Below are 23,371 nucleotides of genomic sequence, written 5' to 3'. Positions count from 1 at the left end.
GTCTGTGTCACCAGCTAGATATAAATTCCATGAAGGCAAGAACATTGTCTCATTATGTTCTGCACTTCTAGCACTTAGCCTAGGGCCTGCCTCTTTAACAGATAATTTTAGTATTAATAAAGTAGTTTTGTGTGAACTTTCAGAATCCCATTCAAGTCCATCTCAATGTCAGATTTAAAAAAAAAAACTACATGTAAATCTCCTAGGTTGTCTCCTCTTCTACTATCTCCTTAACTTCTTTCCATTTATCTTTTTTTCTTTCTCAAATGCCTAAGATCCATTTTTTTCTTTCCTTTTCTTTTTTTTTAATAGTGCTGAGATTGAACCCAGGGCCTTGTGTATGCAAAGCAAGCACTCTATCAACTGAGGTATATCCTCAGCCCTCCCTAAAATCCTTTTTAAGTTCCACATCTTCCTAGAAGTTTCCCTCTTTTGATGTTTCAATTGTTTTCAGTGCAAACACACAAACCCAGGCTGAGGCCTGAGCAGTGTGAATGGGTACAGTAGAGACCAAATTCTTGTTTAGATTTAAAAAAATTCTCATTTTGCTGATCCTAATGGATATGATTCTCAGGAAAACTGACTTCTCCATTCCTGGCAGGGAAGCAGAAACCTAGGCTACTGGATGAGAAAGTGAGATGGCAAGAGTTAAGTTGTTTGGATCCTCATTCCAGGCTAGATTAATGCAACGGAATTTTTGTCAGCCAGAAGTCTTATTTGGATAAAACAATTGAGGCAGGAATATAAATCTCTGTTATGCTGTTCTGCTACTCTGGAGAAAGCCTTTCAATTAGTTATGTATTGCCCCCATACTTGACAGTTTCTGGGGGTCAGGAATCTGGAGATGATTTAGCTGGATCATTTGGCTCAGGGTCTCTCATAAGTCTGCAATCATTTAAATTTTATTTTATATTGGTTCTTTTTAGTCCCACATAACATTAGGATTCATTTGACAAAATTATAAAAGCATGTTTATATAGCAAATTTGTTCTAATTCAGTCCCCAGTACTTTCCCCTTCCCTCCCCTCTACTTTCTTTTACTCTACTAATCTTTTTGCTAATTACTTATAGTTTTTTTTTAATAGTGTCTTATGGCCAGGTGTCATGGTACAGGCCTGTAATCCCAGTGGCTTGGAAGGGGGAAGCAGGAGGATCGGGAGTTCAAAGCCAGCTTCAGCAGTTTCACGAGGTGCTAAGCAACTCAGTGAGACCTCATCTCTAATAAAATACCAAATAGGTCTAGGGATATGGCTCAGTGGTTGAGTGCCCCTGAGTTCAATCCCTGGCACCCCTCCATCCCCACAAAAAAGTGTCTTATGGATATACAGGATGGTGAGATTCACTGTACTATATTCATACATGTACAGAGAAAATTAGGTCAGATTCATTCCATTGTTCTTTTCTTATCCCATCCCTTATCCCTCCTCTTCAATCCCTTCATTTACTCCATTGATCTTTCTTCTACTTTTTATAACCCCTTAGTTTAGATTAGCTTTTGCATATCAGAGAAAACATTTGACCTTTGACTTTTTGGTACTGGCTTTTTTTTTTTTTTAAGACAAATGTCTGGTGTATATTTTTTGGTACTGGCTTATTTCACTTAGCATAATAGTCTCCAGTTCGATCCATTTACCAACAAATGACATAATTTTGTTCTTCTTTATGGCTAATACTCCATTGTGTTTATAAACCATATTTTCTTTATCCATTTTATCTGTTTAAAGGCACCTCATTTAGTTTCATAGCTTGACTATTGTGAATTGTGCTGCTATAAACATTGAGGTGGCTGTGTCACTGTATTATGCTGATTTGAAATCTTTTGGATATATACCAAAGAGTGGGATAGCTGGGTCATATGGTGATTCCATTCCTAGTTTTTTGAGGAGTCTCCATACTGCTTTCCAGAATGGTTGCACTAATTTGTAGTCCACCAATAATGTGTGAGTGTACCTTTTTCCCTACATCCTTGCCAATATTTATTTATTGTTATTTATATTCTTGATAATGGCCATTCTGACTAGAGTGAGATGAAATCTCAAGGTAGTTTTGATTTGCATTTCCCTACTTGCTAGAGATGTTGAATATTTTTTCATGTATTAGTTGACCATTTGTATTTCTTCTTTTGAGAAGTGTTTGCTTGGTTCTCTTGCCAATTTATTGATTGGTTTATTTGTTCTTTTTGGCATTAAGTTTTTTGAGTTTTTTATATATTCTGGACATTAATGCTGTATCTGAGGAGCAGGTGACAAAGATTTTCTCTCATTCTGTAGGCTCTCTCTTCACATTCTTGATTGTTTCCTTTGCTATGTAGAAGTTTTTAATTTGATGCCATTCCACTTATTGATTTTTTAGTTTATTTCTTGAGCTTTAGGAGTATTATAGAGGAAGCCTGTTCCTAAGCTGACATGTAAGTGTTGGAATGTTGGGCCTACATTTTCTTCTAGCAGTTGCAGGGTTTATGGTCTAATTCCTAGGTCTTTGATCCACTTTGAGTTGATTTTGTGAAGGGTGAGAGATAAGGGTTCAATTTCATTTTGTTATGTATGAATTTTCTATTTTCCCAGCACCATTCATTATAAAGGCTCTTTCCCCCCACTATGATGTATGTTTTTGGCATCTTTGTCTAGTATTAGATAACTGTATTTATGTGGGTTTGTCTCGGTGTATTTTATTCTATTCCTTTGGTCTTAATGCCTGTTTTTGTGCCAGTCTCATGCTGTTTTTGTTTCTATAGCTCTGAGGTATAAGTTGAAGTTCAGTATTGTGATGCCTCCTGCTTCACTTTTCTCCTTAAGGATTTCTTTGGTTCTTCTTTTTTTTTTTTTTCCAAATAAATTTTATAACTGCTTTTATAGTTCTGTGAAGAATGTCATTGGAATTTGATGGGAATTTCATTAAATCTGTATAGTGCCCTTCATAGTGTGGTTATTATGACAAAATTAATTCTGCCTATCCAGAAACATGGGAGGTTTTTCCATCTTCTAAGGTTTTCTTCAATTTCTTTCTTTAGTGTTCTGTAGTTTTCCAATGTAGAAGTCCTTTACCTGTTTTGTTAGATTGAGTGCCAAGTATTTAGTATTTTTTTGAGGCTATTGTGAGTGGGATAGTTTTGCTATTTTTTTTTAGCAGATTGATCATTAGAGTATAGGAACATAATTGATTAATAAGTGTTGATTTTGTATTTTGTTATCTTGATGAATTCATTTATGAGATCCAGAAGTCTTCTGGTGGAGTTTTTTTTTTAGGTCTTCTAAATATAAGATTGTGTCATCAGCAAATGGAGATACTTTGAACTCATCTTTTCCTATTTGTAATCTCTAATTTACCTCTCTTGCCTATTGCTCTGTTAGAATTTCAAGGACTATGTTGAATAGGAGTGGTGACAGTGGTCATCCTTGACTGTAGAGGAAATGCTTTCAGTTTTTAGAGGAAATTCTTCCAGTTTTTCCTTATTCAGTATTATGTTGGCCTTGGGTTTGCAATATATCCTTTACAATGTAGAGGTAAATTCCTTCTATCACTAGATTTTCCAGTGTTTAGAACATGAATGGCTGCTGTACTTTGTCAGATGTTTTTTCCTGGATGTATTGAGATAATCATGTGATTTCTGTTTTTAATAAAGTCTGTTGACGTGGTGAATTACGTTTATTGATTTCTGTACATTGAACCAACATTGCATCCATGGACTGAAACCCACTTGATCATTGTACAATATATTTTAAATATGTTTTTATATGCAGTTTGTCAATATTTTATTAATAATTTTTGCAACTATGTTTATTAGGGTTGTCGATCTAAAGTTTTATTTTCTTTGATGTGTCTTTGTTTGGTTTTGTTATTGATGACTGGTTTTGTAGAATAAGTTTGGCAGTATTCTTCCCTTTTCTATCTTATGGACTCATTTGAGGGGAATTGGTATTAGTTATTCTTTAAAGGTGTGGTAGAACTTGGCTAAGCTCATCTGGTCCTGGGCTTTTCCTTGTTATAAGGCTTTTGATAGCTGCTTCAATTTCATTTCTTGATATTGATCTCTTTAAGTTTTCTACATGTTCCTGGTTCAATTTGAGTATGTCTCTAGGAATTTGTCAATATTATCAAGATTTTCTAGCTTATTGGAATAAAATTTGCAAAATAGTTTCTGATGATCTTCTGGATTTCTGTAGTGTCTATGGTGATTTATCCTTTTTTGTCTCACATTTTGTTTATTTGAGTTTTTCTTTCTTTTGGTTAGTTTGGCTAAGGGTTTATAAATTTTGTTTATCCTTTTAAAAATAAACTTTTTGTTTTATTGATCTTTTGTATTTTTTAAATTCTCTGATTTCAATTATTTCCTGTCTTCTACGAATTTTTGTGTTGGTTTGTTCTTTTTCTGGGGCCTTGAGATGTAATGTTAGATTATTTATTTGTTATTGTTCTATTCTCTCTCTCTCTTTTTTTCTCATTAAACTTTTGTTTTAACGGGTGTCAAAATTCTGTGACAGATTTTTGGTCAAGTTATTTCCATTAAAAAGTACTGATTTTAAAATCTAATAATTTAAAATTGCCACACACAAAAACCAAGATAGTTCACAAAACATTTTCCTTTCCTTCTGAAAGTTTTATGATGCATTGTTATCATTAACCAGTCTTTTACTATTAAACTTAAATGGCCAATTGAGACAAACAGTTCTGAGACCATTCTTCCACCACTGATTAAGATTGGGGTGGCAGGTATTAGGGGTAATATTCATTTAGCCTTCTGAGCTTTCTGGGCAGACTTGGTGACCTTGCCAGCTCCAGCAGCCTTCTTGTCCATTGCTTTGATGACACCCACAGCAACTGTCTGCCTCATATCACGAACAGCAAGACGACCCAGAGGAGGATAGTCAGAGAAACTCTCAACACACATGGGCTTTCCTGGAACCATATCAACAATGGCAGCATCACCAGATTTCAAGAATTTTGGGCCATCTTCCAGCTTCTTACCAGAATGGCGATTAATCTTTCAGCTCGGCAAACTTGCAAGCAATGTGAACTGTGTGACAATCCAGTACAGGAGCATAGCCAGCACTGATTTGGTCTGGATGGTTCAGGATAATCACCTGAGCAGTGAAACCAGCTGCTTCCATTGATGGGTCATTTTTGCAACATTGCCACATCGAACATCTTTGACAGACATGTTCTTGACATTGAAGCCCTCATTGTCTCCAGGAAGAGCTTCACTCAGAGCTTTATGGTACATTTCAACAGATTTTACTTCAGTTGTGACATTGACTGGAGCAAAAGTGACCACCATGCCAGGCTTGAGAACACCCAGTCTCCACTCGGCCAAAAGGGACAGTACCAATCCCACCAATTTTGTAGACATCCTGGAGGGACAGATGCAAAGACTTGTCATTTGGATGAGTTGGTGACAGGATGCAATCTAAAGCTTCAAGCAGTGTGGTTCCACTGGCGCTGCCATCTTTAAGGGTGACTTTCCATCCCTTGAACCAAGGCATATTAGCACTTGGCTCCAACATGTTGTCACCATTCCAACCAGAAATTGGCACAAATACTACTGTGTCAGGATTGTAGCTAATTTTCTTAATGTAGTTGCTGACTTCCTTAACGATTTCCTTATATCTCTTTTGACTGTAGGGTGGCTTAGTGGAATCCATTTTGTTAACACCAACTATTAGTTGTTTCACACCTAGTGTGTAGGCCAGAAAGGCATGCTCACGGGTCTGCCCATTCTTGGAGATGCCAGCTTCAAATTCATCAACACCAGCAGCAACAATCAGGACAGCAAGTCAACCTGAGATGTGCCTGTAATCATGTTTTTGATAAAGTCTCTGTGTCCTGGGACATCAATGATAGTCACGTAATACTTGCTGGTCTCAAATTTCCACAGGGAGATGTCAATGGTGATACCACGCTCACATTCAGCTTTCAGTTTATCCAAGACCCAGGCATACTTGAAGGAGCCCTTTCCAATCTCAGTAGCTTCCTTCTCAAATTTTTCAATGGTTCTTTTGTGGATCCCACCACATTTGTAGATCAGATGGCCAGTAGTGGTAGACTTGCCCAAATCTATGTGTCCAATGACAATGATGTTGATGAGAGTCTTTTCCTTTCCCATTTTGGTTTTGATTTAGCGGTGGTTTTCACAACACCTAAGTTCTGGCAGCAAACACAATGTGAAAAAGCTCATTCTATTCTCTTAATGTGTGAGATCCATGCTATGAACTCTACTCTTAGAACTACCTTAATTCTATCCCAGAAATTTTGATATGTTGTATCCCTAGTCTTATTTACTTCTAAGAATTTTTAAAAATTTCTTTCTTGATTTCTTTTGTTATTATTCATCATTCAATCTCCATGTATTAGAATGGTTTCTGTCATTTATCATTGATGTCTAATTTCATTCTTGATATTTTACAATCATCTTAAGGTTCAACTAATGGTGCATCCCACTCAAACTCAGTCACATTGTTATTGATAGGATTTAGGCCTTCATAGGTTGTTGAACTGAGAACAGTTCCTTACTGGCTGTTGGCTAGAGACCTCATTCATTTTTTTGCCACATGAATCTCTATAACACAACTCACAACATTGCAACTGGCTTCATCAGAGTAAGCAAGCAAGAAAGCAAGATAGGTCAACAAGAGAGAAGCCAGTCTTCTTTTTTATTTTGTTATAATTTTTATTAGAGCATTGCAATCATACATATAGTTGGGTCATTCTGATAAAATCATACATGCATGGAATTTGATTTACTCCATTCCAGTCCCTGGTGTGCCTCCTCTTTTCTTCCCTTTCTTCCTTCCTCCCCCTATTCACCTTCCTCTACTCTACTGACCTTCCTTTTACTTGTTAATTGATTTATTTGTGATTGGTAGTCTATCCACATACATAAAGTTGGAATTCACTGTGGTATATTTATACATGCACATAATGTGATTTTGTTAAATCTATTCCATATTCTCTCCTTTTTCCTGTCCCTCCTCCATCCCTCTCAATCACCAGTGTCTTTTTGAAGCCTAATCTCTTATGTGAAGTCTCATCATTTTTTCCAAATTCTATTTGTTAGAGTCAAGTTATTATTTCAACCCACACTCAAGGTGGGGATTACACAAGGGCATAAATACCAGGAGGCTCAAATAATTGGGGCATTTTAGAGACGACTGCTAACTACAGTCTATTTGTTTCTAAGATAAATAAGAACGCTTCCTAAGGGATTGAAGGAGAGAGAAGATTCTTCCACTGGCCTGATGACTGTGTGATCTGTAACTAACATGGGGAGGCTGGACCCTTCCCAGCTTTAGACATATTTATATCCAGAGTTTTCAGAAGATCTGTTCCCAGTGGTGTGCCTAGAGCTGGGTCCTACCAGCTAATGAGATATAATTGTGAGGTCTTTCCAACTCCATGTTTAGTGATGCCATAAATACTTAATGGCTACGTTATGGGCATTATGGCTCATGCCTGTAATTTTAGCTACTTGGGTGGCAGAAGGATCACAAGTTTGAAGTCAGCCTTGGCAACTTAGTGAGACCTGGTCTCAAAATGAAAAAAAAAAAAAAAAAGGATTGTGGAAGTAGTTCAGTGGTAGAATGCCCTTGGGTTCAATTCTGAGTATCTCTCTCTCACACACACACACACATACACACACAGCCACAGTGGGGATATTTACACACACACACACAAAAAAAAAAAATCAACAAATAATATATGTCAGAAATTCTTTTTTCCCCAGAGTTAATTTTAGAATATTATCAGCATACCACATATGGTCTCCTAACCTCATGCACTGTGTCTGTGTCTGTCTTGCAGGTATGGAGCTGAGGTTGAAGAATGGAGGCCACCGCTGTGAGGGGAGAGTAGAGGTGAAGCACCTAAACAAATGGAGCAGTGTATTTAATTTCCAGTGGCACTTGAATGAGGCAGCTGTGGTGTGCAGACAGTTGGGATGTGGAGCTGCTGTTGAGGCTCTTAGAAATGCCCATTTTGAGTCAGGGGTTGGGCCCATTTTGTTTAAATCTTTTCGCTGTCAAGGGACAGAGCTAACTATCAAAGATTGTGCACAAATTCAATCTGACATTAGATATCTCTCTTCCGGCATGGAAATTGGAGTCATCTGCTCAGGTAAGGCCTGTATGGTCTGGTGGGGATCCTGAGTAGGAACGCCTGTGTCATTCTTGGGATGACTACGGAATATAGCACTGTTGCCTTTTTAGTATACTTGAGCCTTCTGTCACAGAGTGATTCCTAGAGTGTGAGGGGCTCAAAGGAAAATAAGGGCTTACTTAGCCTTAGATAGTAAAGATTTCAGACCTGAGGGTCACTCCCCGCTTCAAATCTCTGTGATGCATCTTAAGAGGCAGGGAGGTGGGGATCACAGAGTCTAACTTGGAAGCTAGGTGATCTGCGTTGTGAAGCTGCTCTACGACTATCTACCTTAGAACATGGAGATCTCTGTCAGTCTTTTTTCCTTAGGTATTGAATGAAGCTCTGGGCCTCAGTTTCCCCTAGTGTACTTTGTAATCATGAGGATCCCTGATTTATGGTCAGTCATGTTTTGGTAGAAGTATTCATGGTTTTGAAATAGAACTTGATAGGAATATTTTGAAGATTGGACATAAAGTGAGGTCCAAGCCCTAAGAATCCATAAAGGGTTTATTTTATTTTTTAAATATTTAGTTTTTTTGGTTGTACACAATACCTTTATTTTGTTTATTTATTTTTATGTGGTGCTGAGGATCAAACCCAGGGCCTTGCATGTGCTAGGCAAGTGCTCTACTGCTGAGCCAGAACCCCGGCCCCCCGCCCCTCCCTAGGTTTATTAAAATGCATTTGGGGTAAGTAATTCCTAAACATAATCAGAAGACTATAGGACATTCCTCATATCCCAGTCCTGCTATAAAATTTGTCTGTCTTCAGTTTCCAGAACCATAGGCAAGAGTCTAGTCTAGAGCCAGAAACTAACCCAAAGATATCAGTTCTCTTTGACTCCACGCATCTGAGCCCTGCTAAGTAGGATGGGCCTCTGGGACCCTAGCCAGGGCTTCAGGTAAAGGAGTATCTGGGTCTTTTCTGGGTTATCTTATAGGATGCAGCCAGTTTAGCTTTGTGGGTATTGTTGGTAGTGTGTTCTCAGATTTAACGTTTTAGGGAGTTATAGTAAAGTCAGTTTAAAAGGGATAGTGTTTTTTTTCTTCCTGCTCTTTAGATTTCTTGCTACATTGGCCCATTTGAGTTCCTGTAAGTTTAGGCTAAAGCAAATTATGATGTGGGTTTTAGAATCTCTTAGCAACTATGAGGTGTTAATGCAGGTATACCTTCAGCAGCTGCTGAAAAGTTCTCTAAAATGTTATGGTAGTGACAAAATTTACATTCTTAGGAGATAGATGATAGATAAGAACTGTGTGGCAGTCACTAGTGTAAATCCCATCTTGCATTCTTTTACTTTTGCCAATTCTTAAATGAATCCACATTAAGTACGTCTCTCTGGTTGGACAGTTTGGGCATGGCTGGAGGAAGTAGGTCACAAGGGTTGTTGTGCCCTTGGGGACTATATCTTGTCCTTAACCCATCCCTTCCTTGTTTTTTCCTTTTTGCTTCTTGGCTGCCGTGAGCTGTAAAGCTTTCCTCTGCAATGCCCTTCTTCCATGACGTTCTGCTTCACCTGTGCCCATAACAATGAAGCCAGTTGACTAAGGATTCAAATTTCTGTAGCTATGAACCAAAACTAATTTTTCCTCCTTTAAGCTGTTTAACATCAGGTATTTTGGTCACTGAGATGAAAAGCTGTCTAAGACAGAAAATTAGTACCAAGAAATAGGGTCATTGCTGTGACTGTACATGAACATGTGTTTCAGAAGCCTTTGGAATGGTTTGTGGGAGGAATTTGTGAAATTTTGGATCTGTAGGCTAGAGAGCCTTAGAATGTTGTATGTGGATAGGGCTTATTGGATGATTCTGGAGTGAGCTCAGAAGACCAGAATGCTAATAGGAATGCAGATAATAAATATTGTGCTCATAAGTTTTGAGATGGAAATGAAAATTCTAGTGGGAATTGGACTAGGCTATTTGTGTTGCATTCTGGCAAAGAACTTGTCTACATTTTATCCATGTTCAGAGACTATGTGAAACTGAATTTAAAGGTGATGGATTAATTAATCTGGTGGGGAAAATTTCAGGGCAGCAAGGTATTTGGACAGTGGCATGGATATTGCTGGAAAATTTTAGCCATATTTAAAAGGAGAATTGGGAGCAAAGAGCAGATTGGAAAGATTTGGAAAATTTGCTGTTTGGTCACAAAAGTGGGTATAAAATTTGGGCCAAGGAAGTTGTGGTTGTTGAGGAGATTAGAGCCATTAAAATGAAAGGATTACTTTGCATCAAGACAATGAGAAAGAAGCCTGAGGTTATCTAGAAATCAGGGAGACCATACCCATGGAATGCTCAAGGGCCTAAAAATGAAAGTTCATTTGAAAGACTTTACTTTGAGAAGAGAACACTGGGTCACCCTGCTTGCACAGGGTTTCCTTGGAACATGTTTCTGTAGGAATATTTCATCCATGCTCAGCCACTCAGGCACACAGAGACCACTGCAGCCATGCCCAGGGGGACCTGGACACTGCTTGGGTTGGCAGTGGATTATCATTCATATGGTGTTGGTTTTTCAGGCATGAAGAATGCAAGAGTTATGGGATCATGGAAGCTTCCACCAAGATTTCAAAGAAAACACTGTGAGGCCAGACAGTGTGTCCCAGGGTCAGAATCCCTGCAGGCAGCCCCAAAGAGGGTGATGCATGAAGCTATGAAAGTGAAGCTGTAATGGAGATCCTAGGGTGTTAGCAATGCCAGGAATGAGGAATGTCTGCTCAAGAAAGAACAAGCAGAGCCAGCCCAAAAGAGAGGCCTGTGGACTGCAACCAGCAGGGCCAAGGGCAGCAGAGTTGGTTAAGCCCCTTGGGACTCACATCTTGCCACCAGCTGCTCCAGATGCCAGATGTGGAGCTATAGGATTTATTGTTTGCCTTGCTGACTTTTATCTTGTTTTGGTCTCATCCCTTCCTTGACCCCATTTCTTTCTTTGGAATGGGAATGTTTACTCTGTGCCATTGTAAGTTGAAGGTATTATCCTTTGATTTTTTTTTTTTTTGTGTAGAAGTATCCTGACATTTCTTTTTTTCTTTTCTTTTTATTTGTTCTTTTTAGTTATATATGACAGTAGACTGTACATTGACATATCATATATACATGGAGTATAAATTCACATTTTTGTGATTCTACCTGATTTGGAGTTTCTCTGGTAGTGTGTTCATATATGAACATAGGAAAGTTATGTCTGATTCATTCTACTGCCTTTCTCATTCCTATCCCCACTTTCTCTTCAATTTCCCCTGTCTAAAACAGTGAACCTCCACTCCTCCTTCCCTGCCATCTATTGTGAGTTAGTGTCTGCATATCAGAGAGAACATTTGGCCTTTTTTTTTTTTTTGGATTGGCTTATTTCACTTAGCATGGTGGTCTTCAGTTCCATCCATTTACTGGAAGATGCCATAATTTCATTCGTATTTATGGCTGAGTAATATTCCAAGTATATATGTATCACATTTTTTTAATCCATTCATCTGTTGAAGGGCTCCTAGTTTGGTTCCATTGCTTGGCTATTGTGAATTGTGCTGCTGTAAACATTGATGTGCCTGAGTCACTATAGTATGCTGATTTTAAGTCCTTTGGGTATATGCCAAAGAGTGGGATAGTTGGGTCAAATAGTGGTTCCATTCCAAGTTTTCTGCGGAATCTCCATACTGCTTTACATAATTGCACCAATTTGAAGTCTCACCAGCAATAATGTATGAGTGAACCTTTTCACCAACATTTATTGTTACTTGTATTCTTGATAATTGCCATTCTGACTGGAGTTAGATGAAATCTCTGTGTAGATTTAATTTGCATTTCTCTAATTGCTAGTGATGTTGAACATTTTTTAATGTATTTATTGACTGATCATATTTCTTTTTCTGTGAAGTGTCTGTTCAGTTCCTTTGCCCATTTATTGATCGAGTTATTTATTTATTTACTTTTTGTGTTAAGGTTTTTGAGTTCTTTATGTATCCTGGAGATTAATGTTCTGTCTGAGGTGCAGATTGGTTTGATTTTTACTGGGAGATCATAGATAAGAGCTTGAGTCATAGAGGAGATTTTGGATTTGGATTTTTGAGAAATGCTAGAACTATTAAGACTATGGGGACTCTTGGAAATGTCCTGAATTTTGCATTGTGAGATGAACATGAGTGTTTTGGGGCCAAGGGTAGAATATTTTGTTTGGATCTGTAATGTCCCCAAAATTTCATGTGTTGAAAATTTGACCCACAATGTAACAGTTCCAGAGGTATGACTTTTGGAAGTCATTAGCTCGTAAGGGTTTGAACCTTATCAATGGATTAATCCACTGGTGGATTAATAATTTGAATGGACAACTGGGAGGAAACTGTAGGTGGTGTATTATGGAGGAAGTAGGTCACTGGGGTTGTGCCCTTGATTATCATACCTTGTCCCTGGTCTTTCTCCCTTTCTGCTTCTTAGCTACCAAGCTGCAGAAGTTTTCCTCTGGAATGTGAGAGAAATTGTCCCCTGAAGCTGTGAACAAGGGAGGGGATGAGCAATTACAGAGAAGCATGAGACACTGTCTTGGGAACTTTGGGGAGAAATACAGATGGTGACATGTCTATGGAAGCTATTGTGTCAGTAGTAATTGTCATGTCAGTGGAAGCTACTGCATCTCACTACCTCCACAACTGATCTCTGCAACTTTCTGAGAATATTGGCATTGACTTTATCTTTGTCTTCCAGATCTCACCCAAATTCATAGTGGCAAAATCTAACCTGGAAAATAATTCTGGGATACTGAGACACATAAGTCTGTAGAGAGGTGGTATTGATGCCAAGGAGACAGAAACTAGTAGAGTTGAGGGAGTTATAAGTTCATATGACAGGAACAGTTATGAGCAGAACGGGTTTTAGAGACTTTAGACAATCAGTGGCCATCATTTCTCTTTCTTACTCTTTGCTGGATAGGATTAAGTTTCTATGATTGGATCCCATCAAAAACATAGGGGGCTGGGGCTGTAGCTCAGTGGCAGAGTGCTTGCCTAGCATGTGTGAGGCACTGGGTTTGATCCTCAGCACCCCCTAAATATAAAGACATGTTGTCCATATGCTACAACTACAAAAACCAACCAACCAACCAAACAAACAAACAAAAAAAACCCAAAACCAAACCAAACCAACCAAACAAACAAAAAAAAAAACAAAAAAAAACCCCACATAGTTAGTAAGGAGATTGTTAGAAAAAGAGGTAGAGAGTCATTTTGATGAGTCAAAAATCAAAACAGCAAAAATTCTTCCCAAACTCCTTAACCCCCTACAATTTATCTCAGAATTTCTATTGTTTGCTTTTATCAAAGACTGTTTTTTTCAACTTAACAATGTATCAAAATTATTTTGGAATAAAATAGATTTTAAATTAGATTAAAAATGGTTGCTTGAAAACCAATTTCTTGTATATATAATTGTCTAAAGGAACTTAAATATGATGTATAAGTATAATGCTCTAATAAAAATGATTGCATTATATTCATATCTAGAGAAGTAATAATTATTTGGCAACTCCTTTACTGAAGATTGAAACAAACTTCACATTTCTCATAGCATAGAAGTTAGCAGTACAAATTCTGGGAGACAAGCTGCTTGGTTTCTTTCTAGATATGTAATCAGGGAAAAAATTATTTGTTATCTGTCATATGATAGGAAAATAATGTTCTTTTATTTTGGCATATAGAATTTTATATTTGGAGAGGAAAAAATGTTTTAAAATATGTATATTATTCAAATAATTAAAAGAATTTTTGCATAGATTATATCTCCCCCACTTTTTTTGGTAGTATTTAGGATGAACCTAGGGGTGCTCTACAACTGAGATATACTACTAGCCCCTTTAAAATTTGTTTGAGACAGGGTCTTTCTAAGTTGTGAGGCTGGCCTTGAACTTGAGTGTATAATTTAGCTTGTGGTATCAGTGAAATAAATGATACTTTTCTAAAGAAGGGGTTTATCATAATATACTGCTTCTTAGGAGTTTGCACTTGTAGATTTGCATTCTCTTCTGTTGTGTTATCTCTTAAAAAACTGTTTCTTCTTTAAAGAGGATGATCTTAAAAGTTCATTGCAGTAATGAAAACCTGACTAACACACATCATTGGAAATACAATGTATGGTCAGGTGCAGTGGCACATGCTTGTAATCCCTGCAACTCAGGAGGCTGAGGCACGAGTATCTCAAGTTTAAGGTCAGCCTCAACAACTTAGTAAGATCCTGTCTCAAAATAAAAAAAATTTAAAGGGGCTCACAATGTATCTCAGTTGTAGAGCACCTCTGGGTTCATCCCTAGTATTGAAAAAAAAGGGAGGGGATATACTCTATGCAAAATTTTTAAATTAATTGAATAATACACATCTCTTGAAAGATGTTTGTCTAAGTTTGTCCATGTGCAAAGTAGAAATCAATTACAAGGTATGGCCTAACAGATGCTAGGGTAACTTTTTAAAAAATAGTTTTTATAAATATTCAACAACTTCTTGCACAACAAAGTCATTATACATATAAGGCAAACTCAGAGCTTTTATACTTGCATTTATTTTTCTTTTAATTTTTAAAACACTTCTATAGTTGAATATTAAAACAAAACAATAAGAAGTGTAAGCATATTTTGATTGTAGTCCTTCACTCATTCACTACTGCATATAAAATGCCTGCAGTGGGTGTTATTTACTGGCCCTATTAAGAGGTCTTACACTGAACACCACCTCTGCCATGTTGTTCATCATAATCATATGCTTCTTCATTATAATGGCACCATCTTTCCTGATTAGGATCAAAGTCTACCAGTCTTACCAGACCCATTTCATCAGTTTCTTCTACTTCCTTCCTCTCAAGTAGGATTTTTTCTAGCAGAGTTTGTCAGGAAAGAGAAAGCCATTTTCAGAAAAGTTTACCTTAAACTTGATGATTAAGCAACCCTTTTCATATGGTCTGTGATAAATTGGCATAACTTTATTTAGCACACACTTTATATCTCCATACTTAACAATCTGATCTGGATGAGAGGTGATGACTATGATTCGATTATGAAGAGTGGATATTGGCTTCTGGAAGCCACATGGTGTTTCAACCAGCTATAGTCCATACATATGAAAAGGTCTTCTTCTTGTCCAGTAAAAATAGCAGGATGGGGGCTGGGATTGTAGCTCATTGGTAAAGTGTTTGCTTACCATGTGTGAGGCACTGGGTTTGATCCTCAGTGCCATATAAATTAAATAAATAAAATAAAGTTATAGTGCCCAAGTACAACTAAAAATTTTAAAAAAATCTATTAAAAAACCCCCCCAAACCAGAATGGTCCTTCAGATCTTACACAATGATAATATCTCCTGTTTCCAGTCTTGGCTATTGGTCTCCTTCACTATGGAATGCTATCTTCTATCCATCTGTCATACTTTTGTCAATATGAACTTCTAGAATCTTCTCTCCAACTATCTTCTCTTGCGGCTTTGACCTCTATCTTTAGGACTGATCTGTTCCCCATGGCCCTGGGGCTCATGCACACAGAGTGGATTTGCTGAACCATTCCAGGTCCTAAGTGATGAATTCTTATTTGCATTCCAGTACCTCGGTAGTTGGGGACAGCACTCTATTGCTCCTTTCTTGTCACCTTGGCCTTCACACTTGTCTCAAATCACATTCTTTTGCAGAGCCAGTTCTTTTGTTGCACCATTATTAAATCTTCTAATGTTACTGAGAGTTGATACACAACAAAATTACCTCTCCTTTCTCTCTGCATCCTTCCTCCTCCTCCTCCTCCTCCAAAAGCCATATCAAAGATGTCCATGGGGAAGCCAAAAACCACCATCTGCTCCACCCTCCTTAATTGACTGTTCTCCTCCTTTGTCATATAATTCCCTTTTCTTGGCATCAGAGAGAACTTCATAAGCTTGAAAAATCCTTTAAAAATTTTCTCCTTCATTTGGATTCTTATCAAGATGGTACTTCAAGGCCAGTTTCCTATAAGCCTTTTTCAATTCTTCCTAAGTGCCATTGGGTTTGACCCCCCAAAACATCATAGTATGTGTTTTCATTCACCATTTTCTACAGCTGGGGAGCAGGCTGGGACTGGTGTGGGGGAGTGGGATTTTGTGCAGCATGGGCAGCTGCCTCTTCTCTGCTCTCACCAAATGTTTTGAAAATTTCCAGAAATGTTTTCTCTGGCTCATAATTTTGGAGGTTTTAGTTCACGGTTGGTTAGGCTGTTGATTTTGGTTTGTGGCAAGGCAGTATAACATGGTGGGAATACATGTCAGAGGAAGCTGCTTACATTGTGGTAGCCAGGAATTGCAGGGGCCAGGGGGCCAGTATCCCTTCTAGGGCATGCCCTGGACAACCTAACTTCCTTCCATTAAGCCCTGTCTCTTAAAGGTTCCACTACTGCCGAATAGTATCACTAGCTGGGCCATTGGGGACACTTATCCAAACCAAAGCATGGTGAATTCATACTTAAGATTGTCGGTTCTGAGCTGGGGTTGTGGCTCAGTGGTAGAGCATTTGCCTCTCATATATGGGGCACTGGGTTGATCCTCAGCACCACATAAAGAAATAAAAGTTTTGTGTCTACCTACAACTAAAAATTAAAAAAAAATATTGTCAGTTCTCATAATACATCAAACATATTTATCCTTTTATAGTTATATATTTCAGTTATCAGCTGGTAATTTTCCAGTAATTTTATTTCTTTTCTCATATAGATATGCCTAATTTTAATATAATCAAATATATCCATCTATTACTTTGTGATTTCAATTTTGTCAGAACATTTGGAAACCCATACCCTGTTTTAATAGTTATAAAATATTCATCCATATTTTCTTTAAAAACTGATGACTAATTTTCACTTTTAAACTTTGATTCATTTAGAATTAATTTTGGTTTGGTCAGCTTTGGTGAAGGTGGAATCTAACTTAGATTTTTCTAAATAGACTATTAGTTGCTAATAGTCATTTCTTTTAGAAACTTTCCTGTCATACTTGCTTCAAAGTTTGCATGCCTATACAGTCACAGTCCTTTACCAGAAAGCACTCTAGCATATGCACAAATAATCATGAGTATGCTCAGAAACCAGGAGCTTGTGCTGTGTGAAAAATTTTACTATTTTTCATTGTTACCTTTCATTCTTTTCAAAATATGTTTCTTGAGTGACCAAATATATATATATATATTATATATGCATATATATACACATACATATACACATATATAGACATATGTATATATACGTATCCTTTAATATATGTGTGTATATATATATATATATATATATATATACACACATATATCCTTTAATTTCAAAACTTCCAGCAATCATACTTTTACCTGTCACACATCCCACCCACACTTCACTTTTTTCTTATTATTTTCAAGGTGCTGGAGATTGAACACTGGGCCTTGCGCATGCTAGACAAGCACTATACCAATAGTTGCCACAGCTCACAACTTCTAACACTGTTGCTTCTCACTTTTTAATCTTCTTTCCCAAGCATCTGTATCTAATTTTTTTTGTAGTGCTGAGGATTGAACTCAGGGCCTTGTTCATGTGAGGCAAGCACTCTACCAACTGAGCTATATCCTCAGCCCACATCTGTATCTTTTTTTTATACTTTTATTTTTTAATTTATTTTTATGTGGTGCTGAGGATCAAACCCAGGGTCTCACATGTGTGAGGTAAGCATTGTACTGCTGAGCCACAACCCCAGACCGACTGTATCTTTTAAGATTGTTTTTATCTTGTTTAAGTAGGAGAAACGGGAAAGGATGGAGGGGTAGTTATTAGAAAAAAGGAGCAGAGGGTGATGGAATGTGTTAAAAATGTATTTGACAAGTATTTATGTCAAATAAATATTTATGTCTTTCATCCATACTGAGACTTTTAAAAGAAATTTTATTGATACATTATCATTATACATAATAGTGGTATTTTTATGCCATATTAATACATGCACATAATTCGATCAATCTCATTCCTCAGTACCTTTCCTTTTCCGACCCTCCTCCCTCCTCTCTCCTCAATCAGCTTCTTCTACTCTACTCGTCTCCCTTCTATTATAATTGTTATTATTTCAATTAATGCAGTATAATTATATAAACAAGCAGGATTCATTTTTTTGTGGTGTATTGAGGCTTTTGCAAAGTGGATTTTACAAATTATGAATTATTTATTTACATTCTGCTTAATTTTTCTTTCTCTCTCTCTCTATCTCTCTCTCTCTCTTGCAGTGCACAGGTTTAATGTGAAAACTCAAATACTAGAGGGGTACACAGAGAGCATAATGATTGGATTAAAGCCAATCACTATCATTCCTTAGCAATTGCTGAGATTCCTGTATCTCAGAAGAAAAACTCCTAGGGTTAAACTATCATCAAACTCAGTTGTCTAGTATATTCCCAGTGAGAACTCATTCTCTCCAGGTTCATTGATAAATCCCAGGGTTTCAACAGAGGTAGCTAGGACCACTAGCACCCTTTCTCCTCAAACCCTTCGGGCTTTCTCAATATCCAGACTCATCTGTGTGCAACTTTTCCCCCCACTTACTTCACCTAAGAAGTTCATGGAATTTTTTGCCATGAAAAATTATCTAAGAATGGAATGTAAAACCATAAAAATGGACTAGCTATAATATTTATATTTCTTACCTTGAGTCATCAGTCTGTCCATAGTTGGATATGCATTCATAGATACAGGTCTCATGAGTTTTCCTTGTCCTCAGTCACTTAAAGACTGGCTTCTGGGAAAGAAAGCTGAGCTAAAGTGGAGCTCCAGAAGTCTCAAGATGGCTTTCAAACCTTGTCTTACTGATAGGTCTCTTCCCTCTTGTATACTGATTTCTTTTTACCTCTGAATTTTTTTCCATATCTTTGCATACAAGTTTGAAAGCCCATCAATTGTGCATTTTCCTTGGATCCTGCAGGTTTAGGTCCCTAGAAAAGGAATTCTCTTTTCTGACCAACCTCTAATTTTATGTTTTTAGGAGTCAGCCATTCCAAATGATTTCTCTTCAGATGCTTGCCCATGGAGGTCCCATTCTGAAACCAACTTTTGAATCCGTTCCTGAGATACTGTCCATGGAAAAAGAAAAATTTCATACCATTGCCTTTTACATGTTGCTTCCAAATTCCAAGACAGACATTTACTTGTTTGTTTTTTCTCCCATAGGATTTGTGCGTCTGGTTGGAGGACATGGATCTTGCTCTGGGCGAGTGGAAGTGAATTCTGGAGGAGGATGGATTCCAGTATCTGATGGGAATTTCACATTAGCCACAGCCCAGGTCATCTGTGCAGAGCTGGGGTGTGGCAAGGCTGCATCTGTCCTGGGGTACCTGCCCTTCAGAGAAGACAGTGAACAGGTCTGGGCTGAAGAGTTCCACTGTGAGGGGCAGGAGCCTGAGCTCTGGTTCTGCCCCAGAGTGCCCTGTCCTGGAGGCAACTGCCCCCACAAAGGAGCTGTACATATTGTCTGCTCAGGTGAGACCCACAGCAGGACTTTAACTTCTCTGCACATTCTGTTCAGGTAAAGAAAAAAATGTCTGAGGTTTACTGAAATCCTGTCTTCTCCTGTCAGAATACACAGAAGTCAGGCTCATGAAAAATGGCAGCTCTCAGTGTGAGGGACAAGTGGAGATGAAGACCTCTGGAGGCTGGAGAACACTCTGTGCCTCCCACTGGAATATGGCCAATGCCAATGTTGTTTGTCGTCAGCTGGGCTGTGGAGTCACCATCTCCACCCCAAAGGGAGCATACTTTGTGGAAGGAGGAGATGAGATCTGGAGAGACCGATTCCACTGCTTAGGGTCTGAGTCCTTCCTGTGGAATTGCCCTGTGACTTCCCTGGGTGTTCCTGCCTGTGCCCATGGAAACACAGCCTCTGTGGTCTGCTCAGGTAAGAGAGGTCAGTGCTGGATGGTACTCAGTTTGCTCATTGAGTGACATGTTTCTAAGAGCAGAGAGCATGGAGAACAGACTTCAAAAGTGAGACATTCTGTGGTGAAATGTGGTTCTTCTACTGATCGTATGTATTTCAGTTCAAGTCAAGGAGTGTAAAGAGTGATGATATCTTTTAAAAATATTATTACTTAAGTACAATTCATAGAGAAAAGTATAGAATCAATAATTGTATGACTTGATGAATCAAAATAGAATGTACTCAGTCATGTAACTCCAATCTCAATTAACAAAGAACATTAACCAGCTCCAGAAGCTATCTTCACATCCACCAATTACTAAACCCCCTGGTAGGAAACCACTCTCCTGATTTGCATTGCCATATAATATTTTAAATGTTTTGTAAAATCATGCAATATTTTTTTTCATGTCTAACTTTTTTGAACCATTATTATGTTTGTGATTCGTCTATAGTTGTGTTGATGGAAGTGCTTCTTCATTCACTTTGTTGATAGAAGTGTTTCTTCATTCACTATTATGCTGTGTAGTGTTCCACTGAATGACCACATGGCTGCATGTTGATCCATTCAACTAATGATGGAAATTTAAGTTTTTTTCCAATTCTTAACAATTAAAAATAGTGATGTTACAAATAATCATGACTCAATGACTCTTGGTGCAAGTATATATGTATTTATTGTACTTATTTGACACTTGGCCTTTTGTTTTCACTTTGTTAATGGTGTTTGTGGGTGAGCCAAATTATTTTAACATCTCATCAACTCTTTCTTGTAACCATAGCACTTCTTATGGCCTTTAAAAGAAAATTGTCTGTCCCAAGATTCTGAGTAATTTCTTGTACAGTTATTTTTATTTCTCATATAATTATATAATCTTTCTAAATTGTTTTTTTTTTTTTGATATCAGGAGTTGAAACCAAGGGAACTTAACCACTGAGCCACATCCCCAGTCTTTTTTTCTGTATTTTTCAAATTTAGAGACAAGGTCTCACTGAGTTGCTTAGATCCTTGTTAAGTTTCTGAGGCTGGCTTTGAATTCATGATCCTCCTGCCTCAGCCTCCTAATCCTGCTGGGATTACAGGCGTTTGCCACCATGCCTGGCTAAAGTTGAATTTTTAGCAAGATGGAAATACAATTTCATAGACTCAGGACTCTTTCCTGAAAAGACTGGTTCTGCATTGCATTGCCACCTCTGTCACATACAGAGTACAGACACGCCTGAGTCTTTCCAGATGCCATTCTGTATCATTGTTTCAGTGTTTATCTTGCACCAAGACCACACTACCATAATCATTATGACCTTTGATATTAGGAGTTGAAACCAGGGGCACTTAACCACTGAGCCAAATCCCCAGCCCTTTTTTCAAATTTAGAGACAAGGTCTTACTGAGTTGCTTAGGTCCTTGTTAAGTTGCTGAGGCTGACTTTGAATTCATGATCCTACAAATACAAATCTTGACATAGTAAATTTGAATTAAAACAACAGCTCCAACTTTGCTGGTTTTCTTCCCATTCTTGGTATTTTCCAAATAGAGTACATTTTGAATTAAGTTGTCATTTTCCATCAAAAAAAGCATAACGATAGTTTGAGGTTTTATTTTTAATCTAAAGGTAAATTTGAGAGTAATTTGCTTTGACGATATGGAGTTTTTCAATTCATCTATGTGTTGTTTGTGCCCATTTATTTACATCCTTAATTTTTTGGAGATTTTTTACATCATTGATTAGATTTTCTCCCTGGTCTTCTGTCTTTTTTTTTTTTTGTGAGTACTCCAGCTTTTCAGTTTTGTCTTATAACTGTCTATTGCTATTAATTGAGGTAATTTTTGCTTTTATTTTGAATATTGAACTTGTGAGTGCTGTTACAATTGAGCCATAATTTCTAATCATATAATTGTAGATTTTGGATTTTCTGTATTTGTAAATTTTCTGCAATCATGTAGTCGGCAAATTATAGATTCATTCTTTTTAATTTTTATAATATTTTTTTTCCCATTATTTGAAGTAGTTTTGAGGTCTAGTAGTCTACTAAGTAAAAATAGAAATAATAGATATTAATGTCATCTTTCTCATTTTAATATGCCACTCTAACAGGTGATAATTATTCCAGGATTTTATTTTTTTCTGATAATTGTTTCTCTTCATTTTCTTCTTCATTTAATCATGCTCAAATAGGATTAGTTTTATGTATTTTTAGAAAAATTTGGCTTAATTAATTTTTCCTGTATATTTTCCCTATAATTCATTGATTTCTATCTATAATTTTCTTTATTATTCATTACTTCTTTGGGTTGAGCTTGATATTCTTTTGCCTTCCATATATCTAAAATATTTGCATTTTTAATTTTCAGATCTTATTTCTTTATTATACCCATTAATTTGACTCCAATCACAGTTGGTTTTATATATAAGTTTTAAGTTGATATATGTTCAAGATAAGAATTTATTGTAATTTCTGATGTTTTATTCATAATTTAAGTTCCAAATCATTAAAATATTTTTAGCATTTTGTTACTAATATCTAGCTGAATTGCATTGTGAGGAGAGAAACTACTCACCATGCTTTCAGCCTTTGAAATTTATTTATGTTCTAGTATTATTTTTTACTTTTGTGGTGATGGGGACTGAAACTGGGCCTTGTGCATGTTGACAAGTATTCTACCACTGAGCTACATAACCAGTTCTTGGTGTTTTTTCATAAATGCTCCATCTGAACTTGAAAATGTATTGTTTATACTTTTTATTTCAGAGTCTTTTATGTATAAATTCATCAAAGTTGTTAATCATTATTCAAAAACTTCCAGCTATCTACTCATTTTGGTCTATTTTTTTCCATCAGTTATTGACACAGGTATGTAAAATTTCTTAATCTAATTGCCTGTTTCTTTTTCATGTTTTTTTTTCAGTTTTGTTTGCTCCATATATTTTGAGGCTTGTTTTTAGTTACATACAAATTTAAAATAGGTTTTTAAGTTTTAGTTCTATGATATCCCTTTATAATTTTGAAATATTCTTCTTTATTTCTAGCAACTCTTCTTTCCATAAAGTCAAATTTGTACGACAATAATATAATCATACCAAATTTTTTCACATGGTATTTTTTCCCCCATTATTTGTGTTTGACCTGTGTGCTAGTATTTACTGTGTGGGTCTCTTGAAATTGCAATGTTGAATTTTGCTCACTTCTAATATACTTTGACAATCTTTGATTATAATGGGTATATGCAGTTTATCTACTGTTAATGTATTATTGATACATTTGGAGAAAATATGGTATATTCATTTTTTTGTCATCTTTTTTTTGTTAATTTTTGCCTCCTTAGTAACATTTTC

General features: G+C 36.9%; 1 protein-coding gene and 2 pseudogenes across 1 annotated transcript in view; 1 reads left to right on the top strand and 2 right to left on the bottom strand.

Moving 5' to 3' along the window:
• Positions 1–4,556: 4,556 nt before the first annotated feature.
• Positions 4,557–6,123, bottom strand: LOC101973958 (elongation factor 1-alpha 1 pseudogene; annotated as a pseudogene).
• Positions 6,124–7,426: 1,303 nt separating this feature from the next.
• Positions 7,427–23,371, top strand: part of LOC101970787 (antigen WC1.1-like) — a 35,956-nt gene continuing 20,011 nt past the window's right edge. The window contains exons 1-4 of the mRNA XM_078015891.1: positions 7,427–7,448; positions 7,795–8,106; positions 19,292–19,600; positions 19,698–20,015. Of these exons, the coding sequence (XP_077872017.1) occupies positions 7,427–7,448; positions 7,795–8,106; positions 19,292–19,600; positions 19,698–20,015 (961 nt within the window). The remainder of the gene's footprint in view (positions 7,449–7,794; positions 8,107–19,291; positions 19,601–19,697; positions 20,016–23,371) is intronic.
• On the bottom strand, positions 14,812–16,173 carry LOC101973680 (dnaJ homolog subfamily A member 1-like; annotated as a pseudogene).

The sequence above is a fragment of the Ictidomys tridecemlineatus genome, chromosome 6, assembly GCF_052094955.1.
Source record: "Ictidomys tridecemlineatus isolate mIctTri1 chromosome 6, mIctTri1.hap1, whole genome shotgun sequence".
Lineage (NCBI taxonomy): Eukaryota > Metazoa > Chordata > Mammalia > Rodentia > Sciuridae > Ictidomys > Ictidomys tridecemlineatus.
Note: the sequence above shows the minus strand (reverse complement) of the source record. Positions and strands in the feature narration are given on the sequence as shown.